The 21,966-nt window shown below is 31.7% G+C and overlaps 1 protein-coding gene across 6 annotated transcripts; it reads left to right on the top strand.

The window, feature by feature from the left end:
• Window positions 1-13,697: 13,697 nt before the first annotated feature.
• On the top strand, window positions 13,698-20,767 carry IQD12 (protein IQ-DOMAIN 12). Of its 6 annotated transcripts, NM_001357540.1 has the most exons (8): window positions 13,698-13,888; window positions 14,024-14,064; window positions 15,738-15,835; window positions 16,264-16,521; window positions 17,152-17,346; window positions 18,050-18,124; window positions 18,819-19,926; window positions 20,270-20,640. In NM_001357540.1, exons 3-8 carry the CDS (start codon window positions 15,752-15,754, stop codon window positions 20,299-20,301), a joined length of 1,752 nt encoding a protein of 583 aa, NP_001344469.1. In that variant the 5' UTR covers window positions 13,698-13,888; window positions 14,024-14,064; window positions 15,738-15,751; the 3' UTR covers window positions 20,302-20,640. The 6 variants fall into 6 exon arrangements, with proteins under 6 accessions (NP_001344469.1, XP_014630249.1, XP_040870480.1 ...); XM_014774763.3 differs by lacking the exon at window positions 17,152-17,346 and having other exon boundaries at window positions 13,703-13,888; window positions 20,270-20,767; XM_041014546.1 differs by lacking the exons at window positions 13,698-13,888; window positions 14,024-14,064 and adding an exon at window positions 14,462-14,480 and having other exon boundaries at window positions 20,270-20,767.
• Window positions 20,768-21,966: the final 1,199 nt, after the last annotated feature.

The raw sequence follows: 21,966 nt of genomic DNA, 5'->3' as shown, positions 1-21,966 counted from the left end.
TAATTGTCAAATTAATTATGCATTTTTATCATTTGGGCCTATTGGACTAATTTTGTGTTTTTAATTTAATTTCAGGAGAATTATAAACAATTGGGCTTGAATCCAGAATTGGGCTTGGACTTGAAGAGAGCAGACTATTTTATTCTACCAAATCTTATCTTATCTAGATTTTATCTCATCTAGATATTATTTCATCTAGATTTTATCTTATCATATCTAGATTTTACCTCATCTAGATATTATTTCATCTAGATCTTATCTTATCTTATCTTATCTAGATATTATTTCATCTAGATTTTGTCTTATCTTATCTTATCTAGATTTTATTTTATTTATGAGCTTGGACTTAAAACAGATTTGTAAGCTTTGGGCCTGAGAACTATATAACAGCACCAAGGTTCTAGTTTTAGGGCTCTCTCTCTCTTTTTCATTTTAGTTTTAGAGTGCTACTCTCAATTCATTTTAGTCTCTTTTTCGTTTTCGAAGAATAATTCTAGTTTTCTTCGTTTTTTACTGATTAATGGAAGGCTAAGTCTCAGCGTTGTTTTCTCTTGAGGATCAAGCAAACTCTCTTTGAGGTTCTATTATTACTATTAAATTCTGATCAGTTTTTCCTCTTCATCAATAACTCTGTCTTTGTTTCTATTAATCCATGCATGCTTAGTGCTTGATTAATTGTCTTTGCGCTTAATTTACGTTCATGCTCAATGATCGTTCATAATTAATTGGTGTATGTGTTGCTTAATCACATAATGAATCCCTTATGTTAAATTTCGCTTAGTAATTTAATTGAGGGTTGGATTAAGCGGTTGAACTGATAAAGGATAAATTCTCGCAACCTAGGATAAGAGACTTGCTTGTGAATCAAGGGAAAGCAACGTGTTTTAATTCTGATATTTTCTAATTCAATTTTACTCGCTGTTTAATTTACAAAAACAAACCCCCCCCCCCCCCCAATTCGTTACTGTTTTATTACTATTTATTATGAACGTTTGATTGACCATTGCTCGTTGGGAGACGACCTAGGATCACTTCCTAGATACTGCATTTTTAATGTTTATTTGATTCAGGTACGGCCTCGATCATCCCTTAACTAGTTATTTTTTACTATAATACTTATTTTTAACTTAAATTAACTTACAAAATTACTAAACCTTTAAATTTGACTCTAATTTTTTATTACAACTAAAATTCCTTATTTTAAGTCTAATATTAACTTTATTTGGTCAAATTTACCATCTTTCCCTTCATTAACCTAATTACTGATTAAATTACTAAAAGTAATTTAAATTGAACTATTTTTGTCAACCTTTTTCCTAAGTCCATCAACTCTTAATTAGTTATTTTTAAGTCTTAAATTTAAGTTAATACTATTGTATCAAGGTATAGAAATCCATTCAATATAGTGTTTTCTGCAAAGGTGATACAATTTTCATAAGTTTTAGAGGTTAAAGTTTCACTAAAGACGTAGTGTTTGGTTTAAAGGGATGAATTTGTGTTGAAAGAGAATTCAGTTGAATTGGGGTGAATGGGTAAGGTGAGGATATTTGGTGGGTGTGAAAGGGAGATGAAAGTTTTAAAAAATTGGTGGGATCCATGTCTTTAAACTTTCACCCTAAATTGAGATGAAATGGGATGAAAGGGGCTACTCTTGAGAGGCACAAGAGAACAACTTTTCATTTGCCAAAATTGACCTTCTCTACACCCTCGTGGGTGTCAAATTCTCTACATAATTGATTATGATGTTAGCATAATCGATTATGAACCCATTGCACTGTGCAAATTTGGTCAAGTTGGTCTCAGGTTGGCAACATAATCAATTATGCTTATAACATAGTCGATTAGGTAGTCACTAATTCTCAGACTTTGCTTTATGATGACCTCAGATATCAAGTTGCATAATTGATTATGCAGTTTACATAATTGAATAATAGCATTCAATTAGTTAAAAAGGAAAAAAAATTATCGTACTTAGTAGGGGTATAATGGACATTTGCTCCATTTCTCTATTTTTTTTATAAGTGCTCCATCTTTATTTTATTTACTTTTTCCTTTTATTATTTACCTAGAACTTTAATTTAAATCTTTTATCCATTTTACTCTTTTTTTCATCTCAATCAAACAACTTCACTTTACACTCTCTTTCATCTCTTTTGATTCTTTTCATTCTCACACTTTCATCTATTTTCATTTCTCTCTACCAAACACACCCTAAATCTACTTAATCTTTGATTAGGATTCTCATGGTAATCTTTTTATCACTTGTCCAACAACCTTGAGTCGTTGTGCTCCTTGTTCTAAAGGCATTCACAATGTAGCCTTGGTCCAAATTCCATTGTATACATTTTGTGTTTGATGAAACTTTAAGAACTTAGTCTTTATGTGTTTAAATCATCCTAAAATGACACACAAAACATATAATCATAAATACATGGTAAATCTTGGCAGGACAATATGAATCCATCCATAACATGTACAAAACTATGAGGAGAAGAGGAATAAATTAAAATTTTATGTAGCTCTATTCTCAAAAGAAAAAGCTCACCTAGCTTGTGGAAGATGGAGAGAATGAAGGCCTTGGGCCAATACCAACTAGGAAAACTAGGGATGATGGAGACCTTCAAAGGTTAAGTTTCAATGGAAGCAAAAGATGAAAAAGTTAGGCTATTTTGGCCAATAGCTAAAAGGGAGAGAATACATGAGTGTTGGGTAGGAAAATGACATTAGGTTTAGGGTTTTTAGAGTTAAAATCTTGGTGGAATCCAAATGCATTTATCTTAAGTGTGCTACGATAACTTTAAAGTTCTCCCTCCCTCAAGGCAAGGACCATTTGGCTAGTAGTGGAGACCCACATGGGCGATTAGTTCAAATTTTTAGCTAATTTAAAGTAATAAAAACATTGGCCAAAAAGTGGAAGAATTGATTTAGCTAGTAATGTATCTAATGATCAAATTAGAACACTAATTACATAATGGGTATTTTAGGTAGGAGATATAAGGTTTGTCTAGTAGTGAAGGAAGAAAGGAAAGGGAGAGAGATTGTAGGTTCAAATCCCCCCGCTAACAAAAACTAACAATACTTATAATTAACATTTGTCAATCGAAAAAAAAGAAAAAAACAAAGGGTATCTTAGTTAATAAACACGTGAAGGGATTAATTTTAATTATTTTATTACCTTTAGAAAAAATCCTCATAAAACATGCATTCGATATCATATTAAATAATATTATTTTAATCTAGAACATTAGAACTGACCCAAAAATTGATAGAAACTTAATTATGATTAATATTGTATAATCATATTAAATTTTTATAATTTTGGTTCTTTTGTAATTATTAATCTATCATTTTAATCTCCTTATTTTTTTTAAAAAAAATCCATAATTTTGGTCTTATTTTTATAAAAATCCACAATTTTGGTCTAATCTTCAATTTTATATACATTTATTTCTTTTTTTATATTTTAACTAATTAAATAATTTTGTATGGTATCTTAAGTTAATATGTTAGGTCTAAGATTCAATTGGACCAAAATAAGAGGAAAAAACATATGCAAATTGATGATTGGACCAAAATTGCAAATTTTCTAAAATAGAGAGATCAAAATCACAAGAAAAGAAACAAGGGACAAAAATGGCAGATTAAAAATTATAGGAGTAAAAATTCCAATTTAGCCTAAAATACTTAATTGTTTACTTAACAATGAAATAAAACTTGTACTTTTTGTTTCATAACATAGTCTAAGTTTTAACACACTTGACTTTCTCGTTTGCTTGTTGTCAAACTTCAATAGTTTGACATTTACTTCTTCACGTGTTGTTCTAGATGCTAGATTCTTTAGCTTTGGACATAAGAATAAGGGGGTCGCATCATTGGACTGGCCAATTTTTTTATCAGCAAAAAGAATATATAATGGATCACAATACAAATAGTACCAAAAGAAACATACATATGAAAAGTTTGATCAACCTACTCTACAATAACCACTAAAGAGGTTACCAACTATTTAGGGAGAAAATATCACCAAATAACAAGTAACTACCAAGGTTGGCACCCCCAATCAAATTTGAACATACAATTCGTGTCATAATCCAAGCCAACAAGATATACCCCCGCACAAAAATAAAGCATTAGTTGAAACCCTCTCACTCCCACTAATACACCCAGACAACAATATCCAAACAACCAATTAATGCCATTGTTACTAGCCCCAACGACAGTTCAACCACACGAACTCAAGGGCAAATGACATTTCCCAATAACAATTTCAGTGCCAAATTCTATAGTTCCCACCTCATAATAAATGTGCAATCAAAGTCTCCACCAAAACCTAGCAAATGATAACTTGAGCACTTATATGTGGCCATGATAACAAATAGTTCCATACATACATCTACCAAAAGCACCACACGAGCCAAAGCCCCAGTTATACAACATAATGGATACAATGGCCAGGACTGGTGTTCCACTATTGAAATGAGAAGCTAAAGTCCTTTGGTAAACTTGACGGCCATGACCATGTGTGGAAGTGAATTTGTTGCAGTAACAGATCTTTATCAAAATGGCCACCATTAAACACATTTATTTCTCAAGTTCCATATGCACTAAACGCAAGTGACCCAAATCACCCTCCCCTTCTAAATCTTTGAATTCCTAATCAACACACTCAGATGAAGGAAAAAATGATGCGTAGGGTCACTATGCATCATTGAAGTGCAATTCAGCCAAGAAAAACAATGTTGTGAAATATCATAGGACTCCTTATAGTACATAAGCACATGCTCAACAACTTCTTCATACTCATTGCAAAAGATACAAGATTAATCAGACAACATCGCATCTTTTTTCCTAAGATTCACTCTTGAGGGTAGTTTATTGAGCATTACTCTCCACACCAGGTGGGCGACCTTATGGAGAGTATGAATATCCCCCACTTACGATTGAACATCAATAACCTTAGTGCCAAACTTCCAGTTGTGAAGTGCAGAATAGGCTGACTTTACAATATAAGAGCCAGATGGGTCAATACTCCAAATCCACGAGTTCTTAGATTGTCTATGATAAGACATAGTGTAACACCTCAAACGAATCACACCAGAATGAGAGAGATCCAGAGGCTATGCAGGTATGGGACTGCACAGTTGAGGATGACTTAAAGGAATTAATTGGTACTACCTATACAAATAAGATGCATCTACTTTTCGTTAACCTATCACTTAAGAATTCCACAATTAAACGTGCTTGACTTGGAGTAATTATGGGATAAGTGACCTTCTAGGAAGTTCCCTAGAAAGCATGTGACTGAGGATAAAAGTACATTGAAAGTCTCGTCTTAGTTTGTGGGCACAATCAATGATCTTGAAAGAAGTCGAGCAATGTCAGAGTTGGTTGTCGAGGTCTCAAAAAGGGCTATCTACGGATGATTACGACCGATGGATGGTTCTGACCAACAAGGATGTTGAGAAAAGTGTCACCGTGTGAAGTGTCATAATATGAGAGTCATCGAGAAGTTGACAATTAGAGGCATTATACATAGAAGCAATCCTATTTTCCACATTTTGCACAATTTTTTTTTCATTCGAACCACCTCCTCCTTCATTCCAACTTCCACCTTCATTTTTCGAGCAACAATTTTTTTCCCACTTCACCCAACTTATTTTCCTTTTCCTTTCCTTATATCCCTAAAGGAAATGATGTTGTAATTTAATTATCTTTCTCTTCACTCCTATAGGAATTTTAAAGAAAGATAGGAAGAACAAAGGAAGAGAAGATAACACCGAGTTTATAAGGCATATTCTTCCAGCTAATGATATGGGCTTATGCTTCCACCCCATTAACCGCTTCTTAGTCTTCCTCACCATTGCTCTCCAGTCTCCTCCCTCCTTAGATTATCCTCCACAAGCACTCCTAGATAAACGAAAGGCACAATCATCAACCTACAATTCAAAATGTTAGCAAAAAAACCCAAAGTGTTTGTATCCACCCTTACTGTCCCTAGATAACTCTTGAAGAAGTTGACTTTAAGACCTGATGCCATGCTTTTTATAGTAGTAACATTTTTAGTTGTTGGCTCCCTAAAGAACACAATATCATCAACACACTGAAGAAGATTCACCTCAATGTTCTCCTTACCAACCCGAAAACCCTTAAACAAATTTTTTGAAATTGCTTGTCTCATCATGGTAGAGTGTAACACCTAGAATGAATCACACTAAAATGAGAGAGATCTAGAGGTTGTGCAAGTATGAGATTGAACAATTAAGGATGACTTAAAAGAATTAATTGGTACTACTTATACAAACAAGATGCATATACTTTTCGGTAGTCTATCACTTAAGAATTTCACAGTTAAGTGTCCTTGACTTGGAGTAGTTATGAGATGGGTAACCTTCTGGGAAGTTTCACATAAAACATGTGAGTAAGGACAAGACACATTGAAAAGTCTCGTATTTGTATGTAGGGACAGTCAATGATCTTGAGAGCAGTTGAGTGGTGTCAGAAATGGTTGTCAAGGTCTCAGAAAGGGCATCCTATGGAGAATTTTGATCGGTGGAGGGTTCTAACCAATAAGGATATTGCATGAAGTGTCACCATGTAAAGTGTCATAGTGTGAGATCCGCTGAGATCTCGACAATTAGGGCGTTACAAGTGGTATTAGAGCAAACCTCTCTCTTAGTATGGTGTGGTTTGAGGACGAACCAGGTGGAAGTAGGTAGACATGCAACACCCAGAACAAATTACACCAGAATGAGAGGGATCCAGAGGCTGTGCAGGTATAAGACTACATAGTTGAGGATGACTTAAATGAATTAATTGGTACTATTGATATAAACAAGATGCATCTACTTTTTAATAGCCTATCACTTAAGAATTCCTTAGTTAAGCGTGCTTGACTTGGATTAGTTATGAGTTATGTGACCTTTTGGGAAGTTTCAGAAAAAAAGTGAGTGTGAGGACAAAACCCACTAAAGAGTCTAGTGTTCGTATATAAGGACAATCAATGATCTTGAGAGCAATCAAATGGTGTTAGAGTTAGTTGTTGAGGTCTCAGAAAGAAATACCTACATAGAGTTATAATCGGTAAAGGGTTTTGACTATCAAGGATGTTGTGTGAAGTGTCACCGTGTAAAGTTTCGTAGTGTGAGAGCTGTCAAGAGTTGACAATTAGAGGCGTTATAGAAAGCCCTTCAGCCATAATGGTAAACAAGAAAGGTGTTAATGGATCACCTTGCCTAAGGTCTCTTTGAGGGATAAATTCATCTGAGGGGCATCTATTCACCAACACTGGACTGAACGAGTGGATGAAGGTGTGCCTCATTCATCAGAGGAGGCTTCTCGGATTGGAAGCAATGATAATGTCAACGTGATCATTATTACTAACAAGAATGAGGGAGTTTTCTCCTACAAGATTGGTCATAAGTAGATGAATTTGCTATACTTATGGTGTTGACTACCATAGAATGTGAATGATCTTAAAAGCAAATCATGTCCATAGATGATGGCAATGTTCAACACCAACTAAAGATGAAGAATATTTGAAGTGCATTCAAGAATCTTTGATGATATTTTGCAAACCAATTTTAAAGGATACTTGTAAGGACTTTGACACTCTAGTTAGTGTATATAATAGAAGATGAAGTGTGTAAAAATAAGATGTGTAGAGCCAAAATGTTGTCTTTTGTGTGATGACGCATAGGAGGTGCCATTAAGGCGAATTCCTTGATTTACATTATCTTTTATTATCAAATTATATTCATGATCCAATATTTGCGCTTACAAAAGCTTTGATGCATATTGGAAAAGGTTCTTAAGTGATAACTATGAAATTTGAGTTAATTTAATAGTCAATTTTGGTTAAGAGTGATTGTAATTTCTTTACTTTACCGCTGCTTTTAATGAAATAATAAAAAAATTAATATCTTTGCAGTTTTTTATTAGTAGAATTCAAAAGAAGAAGATTTCAAGTGTTTAGGAGAAAAATTGATGCAAAAACTAGAAGAAAAAGTCTTGAAGAAAAAGTTAAAGATTGGGATAGCTTGCTCAGCACGCAAGACAGGTTAAACGCGTCTCCTCGCTTAGTGGTCAGCTCACACTTAGCTTAGTGCGAAGAAGCCTAAAGGCGTGCTCAGCGTGAAAACCCGCACTAAGTGCAATGTCACGTGGAAATTAAGCTACCTTAGGCCTATAAAAGGAGTAGGAAGAAAAAGAGAAAGACACCGACACCAATCCCTACACACCTACACATCGGGACACAGAGACTAAGAACTCTCTAATGAATACATCCTAAGCCTAAGTATCTCTAATAGGAAAACCCCTTTATCTATGTTCATTATCCCATTCTCTTCCTCTATCCATCTTTCTTCTTCTATCCACATCAACCCAAGTGTAAAGCCTCTCATAACAATGAGAGGCTAAACCCCCATTGTTGGGAGCCTCGCAGGCCAACTTTTATAATGTAACTCTTTTTATTATCTATTTAATACAATCCTGTTTCTATTGCTCTTTTTTGTGTTTAATTGTTTATTATGGTCTGGTCATTCATACAGTGTTTAGGGGATAATGCATTGAGAAATGATTATTGTCTAAAAAATTGGGAAATGGTATCTAAATGAAATCATTGCTAGAAATAGATTGATATTCGTTTAGCCTATTTCATGCATCTCTAATCTTAATGCGGGTTATTGTTTTTATCTTTGCAAAGAAATTTGGGAGAAAAGAATAGATAAATTAGGCTTTCATGCGGGAAATCAAAGATAAAGTTTCTTAGTAGATGTGGGTGAAAAAAGAAAAAAATTCATTAATATTGCATCACAAGTAGTTTTGACATATTAGGCCCCAATATATTTGCATTCTAAATTATCTTTTTATCATCACCTTATCTTTTACTTTTCTTACCTTTAAATCTTTTATCTATTTTATCTTCCATTTTTTTTATCTTTAAATCTCTTATTTTTTCTCTTAAAACTTTATCTTATCTCATACCTCTTCTTATCTTCTATTTTAAATTCATTATCTAAAATGGGTTTGGATTAATCTAAATACAAACAAAGTCGTTAAGCATTTGACACTCGAACTTCCAGATACTGTGCTACTTGAGACAATTTGATGTACTTACCCATGAGTTAACATTAAGTCATGGAAACACAAAGCTATGGTTAAAAAAAGAAGATAAGAGCTCGGTAGCATTGAACTAACATATTTACTTTATTTTATTTACATGGACCTAAGTAAACTATACATGACCCAATTTATAACATGTAAATATGTATTTTTTTAATGTCATGTACATTTGTATTTATTGTTATTATTTTTATTTTTTAGTGAAAAAAAATCAAACTCATAATTTTTTTGTCTTTTCTTTTTTTATCATTGAGTATCAAAATTAACTATTTATTTTGGTAGTTGGATGAAAAGATCGAAACGGGTATTCAACCCAAAAGGAGCTGCCCAACTTATACTTGGAATATTTGGTGTATCAAGCTTTCTTTTAAATCACACACACTCACTCATAATGTTTATTAAATATGATGAAAGAAGAAAAAAAGTCTATATACACCACACCGACAAGGTTTTTTGCCCCCAAAACAACTCATCTCTACCACTATAACGTCCCTTCAAAATGCTACCCCTCCTTGATGGTTGCTCCCATGTCAACGTTGCAACTGCCGCCTGTCACATCTTTTGCAAGCTAAAAGATTCACTAGTGAATATTTTTCTTTTCATTATTGCATTTTTAAATGGACTTTTGCCGTCAGATAATTAATAATAATTAGAACTTTTCTATATAGATAACAATCAAACTTCAACGATTTATAAACATGATACACAATTCATTGATGATCTATATTCTATAAATAAGCCTTGGTACATCATAATATTAATTAACACCTAGTTTAGGTTACCCGAGGAAACTAGCACTCGAACCTATAAAGATTAAAGAGGCCCAATTATTGCACCTTATGACGCTATTGACACTTACGTGTTACAAGCTTCAAGACATAAGCGGGTTCTTAAGTCCTTGGTAGGTTTGTCAAAAAACAGAAAAGAAAAGAAAAGTCCTTTGTATCTTGTTGTAGGTCTACCTTCTCTGGATAAAAGTAATATCTTGCTTTGAGCAAGTAACCCGTTTATTATTAGGAAATTAAATATTATTAGACATATAAAATTATGAACTTAATTAAAATATATTCTCAGTGTGAAAGTTGTTTCTATATATTTTCATTCAATTACAAATATTGTCATATAATTAAAAATAATTGATTTTTAATAATTGTATTAAAATTCATATATAAAATAGTTTTAATTGTTGACAGTATAAAAAAATTATATTAACAATATTCAAATTAAACTCTAAAATTATGGAAAATAATAATAATAATAATAATAATAATAATAATAATAATAATAATAATAATAATAATAATAATAATAATAGTTGTATATGCCTTTAAAAATAATTTGCATTTGACCAAATATTGACTCAGTTAAAATTTATCTATTTTTTTAATAATACAAAATAATTAAAATTTTATTTAAAAAATTGAATTATAAGTAAAAATAACTATATTTAACTAATTTATTTTATTAAAGCATTTACAACATTATTATATTCTTCATTTTCTCAATTATTAATAATAAGGGTAAATTTTAGAAAATGATTATTTACTCTGTAGTTTTTTTAGAGGACGGAATTTGTACGTTGTTGTTTAGTTGTTTTTATATTATCTTTTAATTAAAATTAAATTTTCATTTTAGTAAATCGTGTAATAGCTGATAAAAAAATCGTGTAATAAAGACAAAAATTTATTTATTTTAGATTAAAAAACAATATTTAATTTTAATGTTAACTATCAAGATGAAAGTATAATTTGATTGTATAATAATAATAAAAGTACTTAAATAACTACATTTAAAATTACTTTTTTAAAAAAATTATAAAAAATAAAATAAGTTTTAAATTAATCGATAAAAAAACCAAAGGAATAATAAGGATATTTAAGTCTTAAGAGATAACTAATGTCTTTCGAGGAATGCTTACAAAATAGATTTTGCATGAAATTTATTTTGCATGATTATTTTTTGTTAAATTTTTTTTAGAGTTAAATTATTTATGTTTGAATGTCAACGAAAAACACCTTTAAATTTCTTCGATTCGAAATCATTTTGAATTAAAAAATAATTAATTTCTTATTCTAAAACTAAATATGATACATTTACCTAAAATTATAATAAGTATTTAAACATTAACATAATTTTAAGTGCTTGAACGTGAATACAAACAAGTCCGAATTTTGTTTTTCTCCACCAAAAACAAAGAAAAGGTCCAAAGTATCCGTTGGTTAAAATCGATTTTAATCACAGCAAAATATCTAGGGCGTTCCTTAAAAGATCTTTGCCGTCAGATTTATTTCGAGAAGTGTCACGTGAACAAAACCAAACGATCTTGGCCATCCACGGAACCAAAACTACAAACGGTAATAGGAGGGTTTGATTTATCTGACAATCAAAACAATTATATAAATTGTTTTGAGTTGAACGAGTGAATTATTTTTTTTCACTTCAATTTCAAATTAAATACATTACAATAATTGAAATAATTTATTTTTCAATTTGGACTAATTTGATGACCAGATCAATCTTTTCTTTCTAATCTTTAGATTTATACATTTTAGATTTTGATACTTAAATTTTACTTCTATTTTTGTCTCTTTTTTTTCATTCATTTTCATCTTCTTTATGATATTATCTAGTGTTACGGTGTTAGTATGTTACCAAGTATTTATATCTATTATCTAATTTCTTTTATCATATTTTAAATAAAGAAATTAATGAGGTATATAAAGTGATCGCTATTCAAAATTAAATATTGAATAAAGTAAGTATTTAGTCATTAAAAAAATATTTTTATCTTACATTAATATAACGCTTCCAAATTCAAATTGATGTTTTCATAAGGAGGCCATCGAAGGCTTTCCACAAATTGAGATTTGGTGTTAAAAAATTATACAAAACAAACAATAATTAGAGATAAAAACAAAAAAAATACATAAAAATTTAATCACAATTTGTTATGTATAATAGATTTTTAACTTTCAAATAATTACTTTAAATATTATAATTAAGAAAATTTCTAATTAGTTAAAATTATTTTTTTTTCATAAATAGTGAATGGAAATTAAGCTTTAAAGTTATTTAATATTCAAGTATTAATCTTCATTTTTAATCCATTAAATTATTTTTTTATTCTCTAATTTTTTTAGGTTCTATTTGGTCTTTTAATTCTTAAAATAGATTCAATTTTATTCTTTGTGTAGATTAGACTGATGGTAGTATGAAATGTGTATTTTCTAACGATTTGAAATCATTTAATGATAATTTTAAATTGTCATAAAGTGTAATTTTTTAATACAGATGATCCATAGCCATGATCAAATTGAATCATTTTTTAAAATTAAAAAATCAAATTTAAATATAAAAAATTAGAAGATCAAATTAAACATAAAAAATAAATTAAAGGAGAAGAAACTAATTTAACTTTTTAATCTTCATAACATATAAATATTTTGAAAATTTTAAATTATGAAAATTAAAATTAATAAATATTTTAAAAGGTATAAATTATACTTTAAATTTATAATAAATAATTTAAATTGTAATATAATATTTTTTTTAAATAAAATAAAATAGATAATCCAATTAAGAATATCAAATATATAGGTAGAGACAAAAGAATGATAGTTACAATTATAAAAAAACTTGTTAAATGCACTCTCCAAATTAAAAAATTTAGTTTATAAATAGAAATAGACATGAGTTTATTTTTTTATGTTTTTCAATAAAAAAAATAAATTTTTATAAAGCCGATTAATTACAAATTATTTAATATATATAACTTTAAAATTAATTAATATAAAAAATAACAATTTCATTATATAAAATAACCTATGATTAAATGACAATGCGAACAGAATATTTAAGATTTTTAACTAAATTATAATAACATATAGAAGTTAACATTTGAAATGATTTGATGACTCAAAACTAGAACCAAACATTCAATCTTGTTTAACTTTGAATTTGATATGTGTTAATACACATAAAAAAAAACTAACTTCTCACTTAAATTTTAAAGAATATATCTCGTGATGAAAGCCTTTTGAAAAGGAAGAAAGTTAAGATGTGGGAGTAGAGTAAATTATGCAAGGAATAATTTCATCTTTTTTCTAAAATAAATCTACCCTAAAACAACAATAGAAAAAGTGTTGTTTGTTTTGTCCCACTCTAATTATCCACTCTTTAGTACCAACCCGACACAACAGGTCCAACTAACTCCATTTCCATCCCCACCAACTTCCCCACGCGCCTCCATGCGCGTCACTTCCACTTCCCTCCTGTAACGCATTCCAACGGCTCCCGTTCCCCGCGCGTGAGATTCGTATTTCCACTCAAGGGCAATAAAGTCATTTCTCAATAAAGGAGGTGGAACACTTGATTCCGAAGTAACTGCACCCGCACTCCCACCACAACCACTGCCCCAAAACGCACCGTATCAACAGTTACACCCTCCACCGTACGATCGAGTCAAGTCATCACATCAACGGCTACAACAAGATTTGCCGCCAAATTTTCAGTTAGTGTTGACCACACGCCGTCGTTTCCCAAACGGAACAAAATAATCCAAGCTTTTTTTCAGTTTTGGTTTCAGTTTATACATTAGTTGTTGTTGTTTTTATTATTTTTCAAAAATTGTAACTTTCACTCTCTCTCAGAGAATGATGACAGCATGCAAATGCATCATCAAACAACTAATAAATTGATGAAGCCTTAGGTCACATTTTACTTTCTCAGTTCTCATTATTTTCAGTTTCACTCTCTCTTCTCTTCCATGGTACACAAACCTTTCTCTTTTGTTCTCCCTCTCTCTTTTCTGTTCTAACTACGTCTCTTGTTAAATATTTTAATAATTTTGTTGTGGAGTTTTGATTTTGTATTCTCATACTTCCAATGTGGTTGTGTTTCATAGGAATCGTAAGATTTGAGGACAAGAGCTTCCACGTTTATCAGGTAATTGTCAGATCTAGCTTCTCATAAGTTAGTTCAGCATCAATTTCAGCTGTTTAGGTCTTGCTTTGCTTGTAGCAGATCTTGTTGATGATTCTAATTTTGTGTTTTGTTTTTGGTGTGTTTTGATTTTTTGTTTCAGTTTGCTTGTGTTTTTATTTTATTATTTTTTTATCGGCAAATGTTAACGATGGTTAATTTTTGTTAGTAGGAGGAAACCAACGGTGACTATTCCTCCTCTTCTTTCTTAACCACCCAATAAACCTTATATTTCCTATTTTATTTTATTATTATTACTAAAATTATAATTGTTGAGGTTTTCTTGAGAATTCCAGTTGGTAATTGTCAGTGGAGTTGTGTTTTTGTTTAATTGTTTTATTTTAGTGCAGAATTATTGTCGATGACTACAACATATTAAGGTAATGAGTGCGGGGGACCATGATTAGGTGCAGTATTATTATTGCGTAAGAGAATAGATGTGATCAATTTTTTATCATTATGTCTTTACACTGTTTATAAGTTGTTGGTCATTATTTCCCTTAACGTTTAGTTTCAAAGCCTTTGGCCTACCTTTCTCTTTATGCTATAAAATTGGCTGATTGCTGAGCGTGTCACCCCACTTTGTTAATCATTAGTGGGAAAATCATTCTCTTGTTAATTACCTATTCATTAAGGAAAATGAAGTTTTTTTATTATCTTCATTAAGAATATCCTTGTAGCAAAAGCTGTTGTCTTTTTCAGCCATCAAATTTTAAAGAATGCATAGTTAAAACAAATGAGATAAGATTTCTACCGTCCACCCCCAAGAAGAAGAAAGAAACTATTTCTTAAACAGAGACCACTAAATTATATTTTACTATAATATAGTTTGTTTGTGCTTGTAATTCTGTAGCATCTTAATATCTTCAGATGTGATGACTTTTTTGAAATCTGTTTTTCTATTTTCCAACAAAACTCTTAAATCTTAGTCGTCATATCTTAAGATTCCTGCTTTATATTGTCTGAATACTTCAGCTTATTAAGCATTTGAGGAATTTGTTCTTTTCTTCTTTTGGTATTGTGATCAAGTGGTATCTAGGCCAGCATAGAATGCTAATTATAAGAATTTATCCCATAAGTTCCCAAAATTTGCTTTTCTACCTGATGACCATAATGACTTGTATATCTTAGCCATACAACACAGTGGGGTCATAGTATAACCTATGGCAACAGTTCACTGCTAGTACAACTAACAAAAGTATCTAAATTTGACAATCTTATTTATCTTGCATTATTTCAGGATTAAGTATTTTTTTTAGTGGAAGATGCAGTGTTCATGTTATGGTCATGGCTCAGATGTTTTGAAAAAAATTTCTCTTTACATTTCAATCATTGGTCCTCAAATCTCAAAGATGTTTTTCTTAGGACAGCTATTTGAGAATAGTTTAAGGCCCAGGTCTTTTTCAGTAGTTTGGACTATTCTAGCTGCTGTATCTTGTTTGTCCCGAACTATCTGTACATTGGTTTTTCATTTGTATTATCTAGTACCTCTGGTACTCATCTTAATATAATATGTTATTTTTGCTGAGCAAAAAAAAAAAGTATTTTTTTTAGTATTTTTTGTTTTTGACTCGTTATTTACTTTTGTATTCAATATACGGAATATAGAGATTAAGTTCACTGATTTTCTGCTGCAGGTTGTGATCTCAAAATGGGGAAATCACCAGGAAAATGGATCAAGACCGTACTATTTGGGAAAAAGTCATCCAAATCAAATATTTCAAAAGGAAGAGAGGTAATGCAGTTAGTTAAAGCAATGCCACAACTTTATTCAATCATTTTAGTCGCATGTGTGCATCCTTAAATTTCATTTAAATGACATAATTGGTGACATAACAAAAATAATTAGATCCCGATAGCCCTTACATTACAACCTAATCGGTACATCATCAGGATTATGGATTTTGCTCTCCAATAAGGGCCAATAGCCAGTTTTTTTGTCTCTGACATTTATTTCTGTAAAACCACATTCTGCTTTGGTGTCATTGCTGAGACTAGAGTTTTCCATTGCCAAACACCTAAGATTATGAACCAGAAATGCAGCTAGGGTATATAACTGCTGTTGTACTATTGAAAATATAACTTCCTTGAAGAAATAAATGTGTTTTAATATGAACTTTCCTTTGTTAAATTTCTGACTTCTTTTGCTGTAATTTTATGTAGAAGTTTGTTAATAAAAAAGAAGCAGTGGTTTCTTCCAACGAGTTGGAAAATGGTTTGTCTTTAGATCCAACCCCCGATGAGATTGCTACAAATGAGGAGGACCATGAACTGGAGAATGAAGAATCAGAAAATATTTTACCTGACAATCAAGAAAGAGACATTATTGGATCTGTTGACCCGGATGCACCACCTGATCCAGAGAAAATCAGGCTGGAGCAAGCAGCATCAAAGGCACAAGCTGCTTTCAGGGGTTACTTGGTAGGTGACTTACTGTTTTAGAGGACCTTAAGTGATTAAATTCATATTATTGTTTGTATAAGATGTTAGAATTTTGAATTGTACTCTGGGATAAGATATCTAGGACTAGAAGTAGACCGCAAAAGGATATATAAACTGTGAAACTTATTTTCTATTATGATTGTAAATTCAATTGTCATAGTATCTCACTTGAAGACTGGTGAGTTTTTCACACATGTATAATAATTGAAGAAAAGGGAAATCATATTTATGAGAGGAGAAATAGGAATACTGCTAGGAGTAAGGATAGTCAAGTCAATAGGCAAATAACTTCTTGTCTTTTAAAAATAAAAATAATCCAAGAGTTTTCTTAATGTTGAAATTAATTCTCAGATATTTTCCTGTCAGATATCAACTCATCCCTGCTTCCATTGTCATGAGACTGTTTTGGCAGAAATTATATTTCATTGAGAAATAAATTGCAATCTTAATTTCTTTACTACTGTCCTGATACTCTGTGAATATTTTCTCGTAAGAGTTGTAAGATGAACCTTTTTAAGCAAATTAGAATTATCTTTGTGGGTTTTGATTGTATTAGTAAATGAAAATTGTAATATTTGATATTGACTAATGGAAGCATCTCTTGTGAAGGCACGAAGGGCATTTAGGGCCCTGAAAGGCATAATAAGGTTGCAAGCACTTATTCGTGGGCACTTGGTTAGGAAACAAGCCGTTGTTACATTATGCTGCATGTATGGAATTGTAAAGTTACAAGCACTTGTCCGTGGAGGAAGGATTAGACAGTCTAATGACTTCCATGAGAAGTGCAATCTATTTAAGCCTCTGGTACTGTTTTCTAAGAATCTGTAAATTATCAATGATTTGTCGTCTTACTTGATTGTTCATGGCATTTTTCTTATTGTGTGGGTTTATGATATACCTGACTATCTTGGTCAAATTAGAACAAAATGGCCCTATTAAATGTGAACATTTTGGCTGAACAGGTAGGATCTTCAAAATGAGGAGTGAGTAGGCAATAAATGGGGTATATTTTGAATTAACTATTACTAAATTTAGGGTGGCCACTTATCATCCATCACTTTTTATTGTAATGAGAACTAGTTAAGGATTGTGTTCTTCAATTTTTTTGCCACTTATTATGCCAGATGAAATGTTGGTACATGTGAATAATGTGTAGTTTATTGAATAAGATGTGAAATTTCCAATGAGTTTCTTTTGGTTGGTGGGTAGTGCATCAACCAGGTATTGTTAGATAGCACCAAATTTATGACTGAATCAGTGAATCATGTAGGGAGAGAAGAGGGATTATTCTGCCTGTATAATATCTTTGCAACTGGTTAATGATGCTAAAAACTTTGACTAGAGGTTAATGAATAGCCACTTTTTGACTTAACCACTTCAGAGATTATTTTTTCCTAAATTAAAAATGGTTTACCAAGAATTCCTTTTTCTGTTATTTTCCCTATTTTTCTATTATTGTTGGTTCTAAGATTTTTCCTTCTGAATGTGTTGTGCTTTTGTGCTTCAGGATGCAAAACTTGGTGAGCCAGTTGGTATCTCCACAAAAATTTCAAAGCTGACTGCAAATACTTTCATCCATAAGGTAACTTAAGTTATGCCATGCATGTGACACAATTATTTGTTTATTTTATACATATTTTGGTTAGATTTCATTGGAGAATGAACAATACTATAAATTTTGAGGTACTAACTCTTACATTTCAAAAGATAGAATTTATATTCCTTGGTTGAGAGAACAGAGGAAGAGTTCTGTTCTCTTTTGTTTTCTTTCTATGAGAAAGTGGGATCAACCTGATAGTAGTAAAGAGATGGAATGTACATCACCCCTTCTAATTGCTCTCAGCTGCAGAGGATTTCAAATTCAAATACAGACATAATTTATCATTTATTTTTCAAGAATGTGGTATATAATTTCTTTTTCTTAATCAATATAATGATGAATTTTGATGTTAAGAAAGGTTAAAGAATGTCATTTCCTTGAGCAAGAAGCTGAGCCAGAAAGTAAATTATACATTACTTCACAACCTGTTGTTTTGCAAACCTTACTAGTTTAAATATGAACATGTTTGAATTTACTCCAAGTGGATTTATGTAATTATGTGCAATACTGGTCTTGTCTGACCATAATTTACATCAGTTAAATCTGAACTTGGAAATGAAGGGGTTTTTCTCCTATATTGCTGCACAAATTATCTGGATCGCACACTTTTATCAAATTTGTGTTTTGATCTGTTTACTTGAATTGGGCATTTGAGAATTTTAGTTTGTTGTTTCAGCTTCTTGCTTCATCAATTACAATAATGGCACTGCAACTGCAATATGTTAATGGAGATCCAAATTCAGTCTTAAGTTGGTTGGAGCGCTGGTCAGCATCTTACTTTTGGAAACCAGTTCCCCAACCCAAGAAAATTCGAGACTCTAAATCTCAGAGAAAGCAGGGTAATGTTTCAAATGGGGAAGCTCAAATTACCAAGTCAAAACGCACTACCAGGAAGCTTCCTATTGCAAATTTTGAAACAGCCCTGGAGCAAACAAATCCTGAATTCGAGAAACCAAAACGTAATTTCAGGAAAACACCATACCAAGTGTCAGATCCAGAGCAAGAAAATCCACAAAGTGAGCTTGAAAAGGTTAAACGTAGCTTGAGAAAGATTCATAACCCTGTTGTTGAGAATGCTGGTCAGCCAGAAGTTGAAAGTGAGACCCCCAAGCAGCATTTGGAAATGACGAAAGTTATTCCGGGTCACGCTGTTTTAGAACAAGCGACCATTACTTCTGATGATAAGATCAAGATGGAAGAAACTTCAACCATCTCGAATGTGCCTGATGTCGAAATCACTCCAATACCATCAGTCAACAAGGAAGTGTCTGAGATTCTAAACAATTATCAAGTGTCTGTAGAATCAAAGCCCTTGTCAGAGACTCCAACTAAAGATAGGAACACTTCTCATGACGAAGTTAAAAACAAGCTAGGCAACCTACCAGAGACTATTTTCAAAGATGAAAACTCCCTATTAACAAATGGAGATTTGAGTCATAGTGATCTGACAGGTAATGAAAACCAGAAACCTACCCGTAAAATCTCAAATTTGACAAAGCAGGAGAATGGAGAAGACGGCATAAAGAACAGTCCAAAATTACCAAGTTATATGGCAGCAACTGAATCTGCCAAGGCAAAGTTGAGGGCACAAGGGTCCCCAAGGTTTGGACAAGATGGGACTGAGAAAAACAACACTGCTGGTGGTTCTGGGAGGCATTCTCTGCCATCTTCAACTAACAACCAGATTAGTTCGCATTCACCTAAGCCACAGAGATCAGTTCCGGCAGGTGGCAAAGGGGGAAACAAAAGTGACAGAACAGTACCATCTTCTAAAGCAGGGAATGGTATGATATAGTCCTTCCTACATATAGTGGTTTTAAAATATGTCACATAATGATTTCTCCTAGAAAGTTACAATTATCAAAGAGTTTTAAAACTGAATTGTTAGTTTCTAGTGACTTATCCAATTTTCAGTGGGATAAATGTCATCGAGAAAGTTTTGGGTACTTTATAGTTTATAGTTTAGTGTCTTGATCACAGATTCCAAAACAATACAGTTTCTTTTATTCATGGTAATTAACTTGGTAGAAGTGAAGTTCTAATTTCCAAAATGAATCAACTATATGCTGGTGCATGCCTTTGTTTTCTCATGATTGATAATCTTAAACTAGTCTATTCATCTTGCAGGGAAGGTAACTCAAGCTGAGTGGAGGAGGTAAGTGAGGGAAACCTGGTTTTCAGGTATTGAACACGAGGAGGTTGAAAATTGTGTGGGGTCGTCTTTGATTAAAGTTGCTGAAATCATAGGACCATTGTATGAGCTGGTTTGATCAGCTTATTTTCCCTGAATTCTGGGTTGTGAGTTGTACAATATAGGTTTTAAGTTTTGCATGCTGCAACTTTTAATGTCTTATGTTCTGTTTGTCTCTGGCATGATTCCTTGTCTGTCCATATTGTACCTTATCTGTGTTCCCCAAACTTCCGTGTTTGGACAAGTATGATCTGGTAACACGAATACTTTCACACAAGATTTCTTCGGCCTTCAGAAAATTTCTTTTGGCATTTCAACTCTTCAGGTGCGTAGTGGAGGATAGATCTTATTGTAGTGTCTAGCTAGTGTAACGACAAAAAATATCACTAAACACAGTGACTTGCTGAATAATACGATCTGCCCTTATTTAGTAATACAGAGACTGATATCAGTGTAGCAGCAGAAGTAACAAAGAATGAAGGAAACCTAAAGGGTGATATTGCTTATTGTTTGCTGGGTGGGAGGTTTCTTCCATAAACCATTTTAATTGGAGTGAAGCACTAACTAGTATGAAAAGTAGTGTTGTATTGTACGAATATTCTGTCCTTGTTAAGCACTTGGACCAACTTCTAGGATTTTGGAATGTAAAGCATATTAAATACAATTTAAGGCACTATTTTGGTTCTTATGGAAGATTAAAAGTGGTGATAAAAAAAAAGTGTATAAAGATTTTAGAAACAAAATCTTTAGAAGATTGGAGTGGTGATATAAAAAAAGATTTCAAACGCTAAATTAAGGATAATTTTTTCTTGAAGACTTGCAGTGGTAAATGGTGATGTCTAATTTTTGAAGAGTAAATTGAGAGATTTTTCTTATTTAACATTTTCTTTTGTAATTAAGTTAAAAGACATTTTCGCATAAATTTAATTTCGTTTTGTCTACCGAAATATAGGGATAGAATCATAAACAGGATATAATACAAACCTATTTTCTGGATCATGCTTTCTTTACGGATCTTCCCATTTATTGTCTGCAAAGTCATTGCACACATAACTCCTCTTAACCGAAACAGAGGGTATTTTTTATCCAAGTTAAGATATCAAACGCTTGTTTAACAAAATTAATAATTAATATTTGTTGATAAAAAAAAAATATATCAAATGCTTGTACACAGCAAAGGTAAGGCCGTACGGTGTATTGAGAGTATTTCTTCCAGGATGTTACTACACACGATAACAAATCAGTCAGCGTGGTTGTGCTGTCGTTCACGATAAATAATTTTCGACAATTGCAATAAAAAAAATACTGTTTGACTTCAAATAAATATTTGGAACAGAAAATCAGATTTTTTTTGTTAATGCAGAAAATCAGATTTTAAAAATGGTGTTATTTAAAAGTAGATTTATAGAGGACAATAAAAATTATAAAGTTAAAGAGAGAAAGAAATGATAATACGAAGTCCTCCTTTTGCCGTGAAAGTGAGAAAAAATGAGTGTAACGAATAGTAATATAAGGTGGAATGCATATTTTTACTCTTTATTTTAATTTAAAACTTTCATTCCAATTCACTTTCATTTTTATTCCGTTCCATCAAGAATAACATGAAGATTAATAAAGTTAAAGTAAATAAAGA

Source organism: Glycine max, chromosome 4 (genome assembly GCF_000004515.6).
Source record: "Glycine max cultivar Williams 82 chromosome 4, Glycine_max_v4.0, whole genome shotgun sequence".
NCBI classification, from domain to species: Eukaryota; Viridiplantae; Streptophyta; class Magnoliopsida; order Fabales; family Fabaceae; genus Glycine; species Glycine max.
Note: the sequence above shows the minus strand (reverse complement) of the source record. Positions and strands in the feature narration are given on the sequence as shown.

Excerpts from the sequence above, each read along its gene's own strand:
- IQD12 (XM_041014546.1), top strand. The coding sequence starts at position 15,752 with ATGGGGAAATCACCAGGAAAATGGATCAAGACCGTACTATTTGGGAAA. Across the intron at positions 16,522-17,151 it reads CTGCTTTCAGGGGTTACTTG|GCACGAAGGGCATTTAGGGC; the intron begins GTAGGTGACTTA and ends TCTCTTGTGAAG. Across the intron at positions 18,125-18,818 it reads CAAATACTTTCATCCATAAG|CTTCTTGCTTCATCAATTAC; the intron begins GTAACTTAAGTT and ends TTGTTGTTTCAG.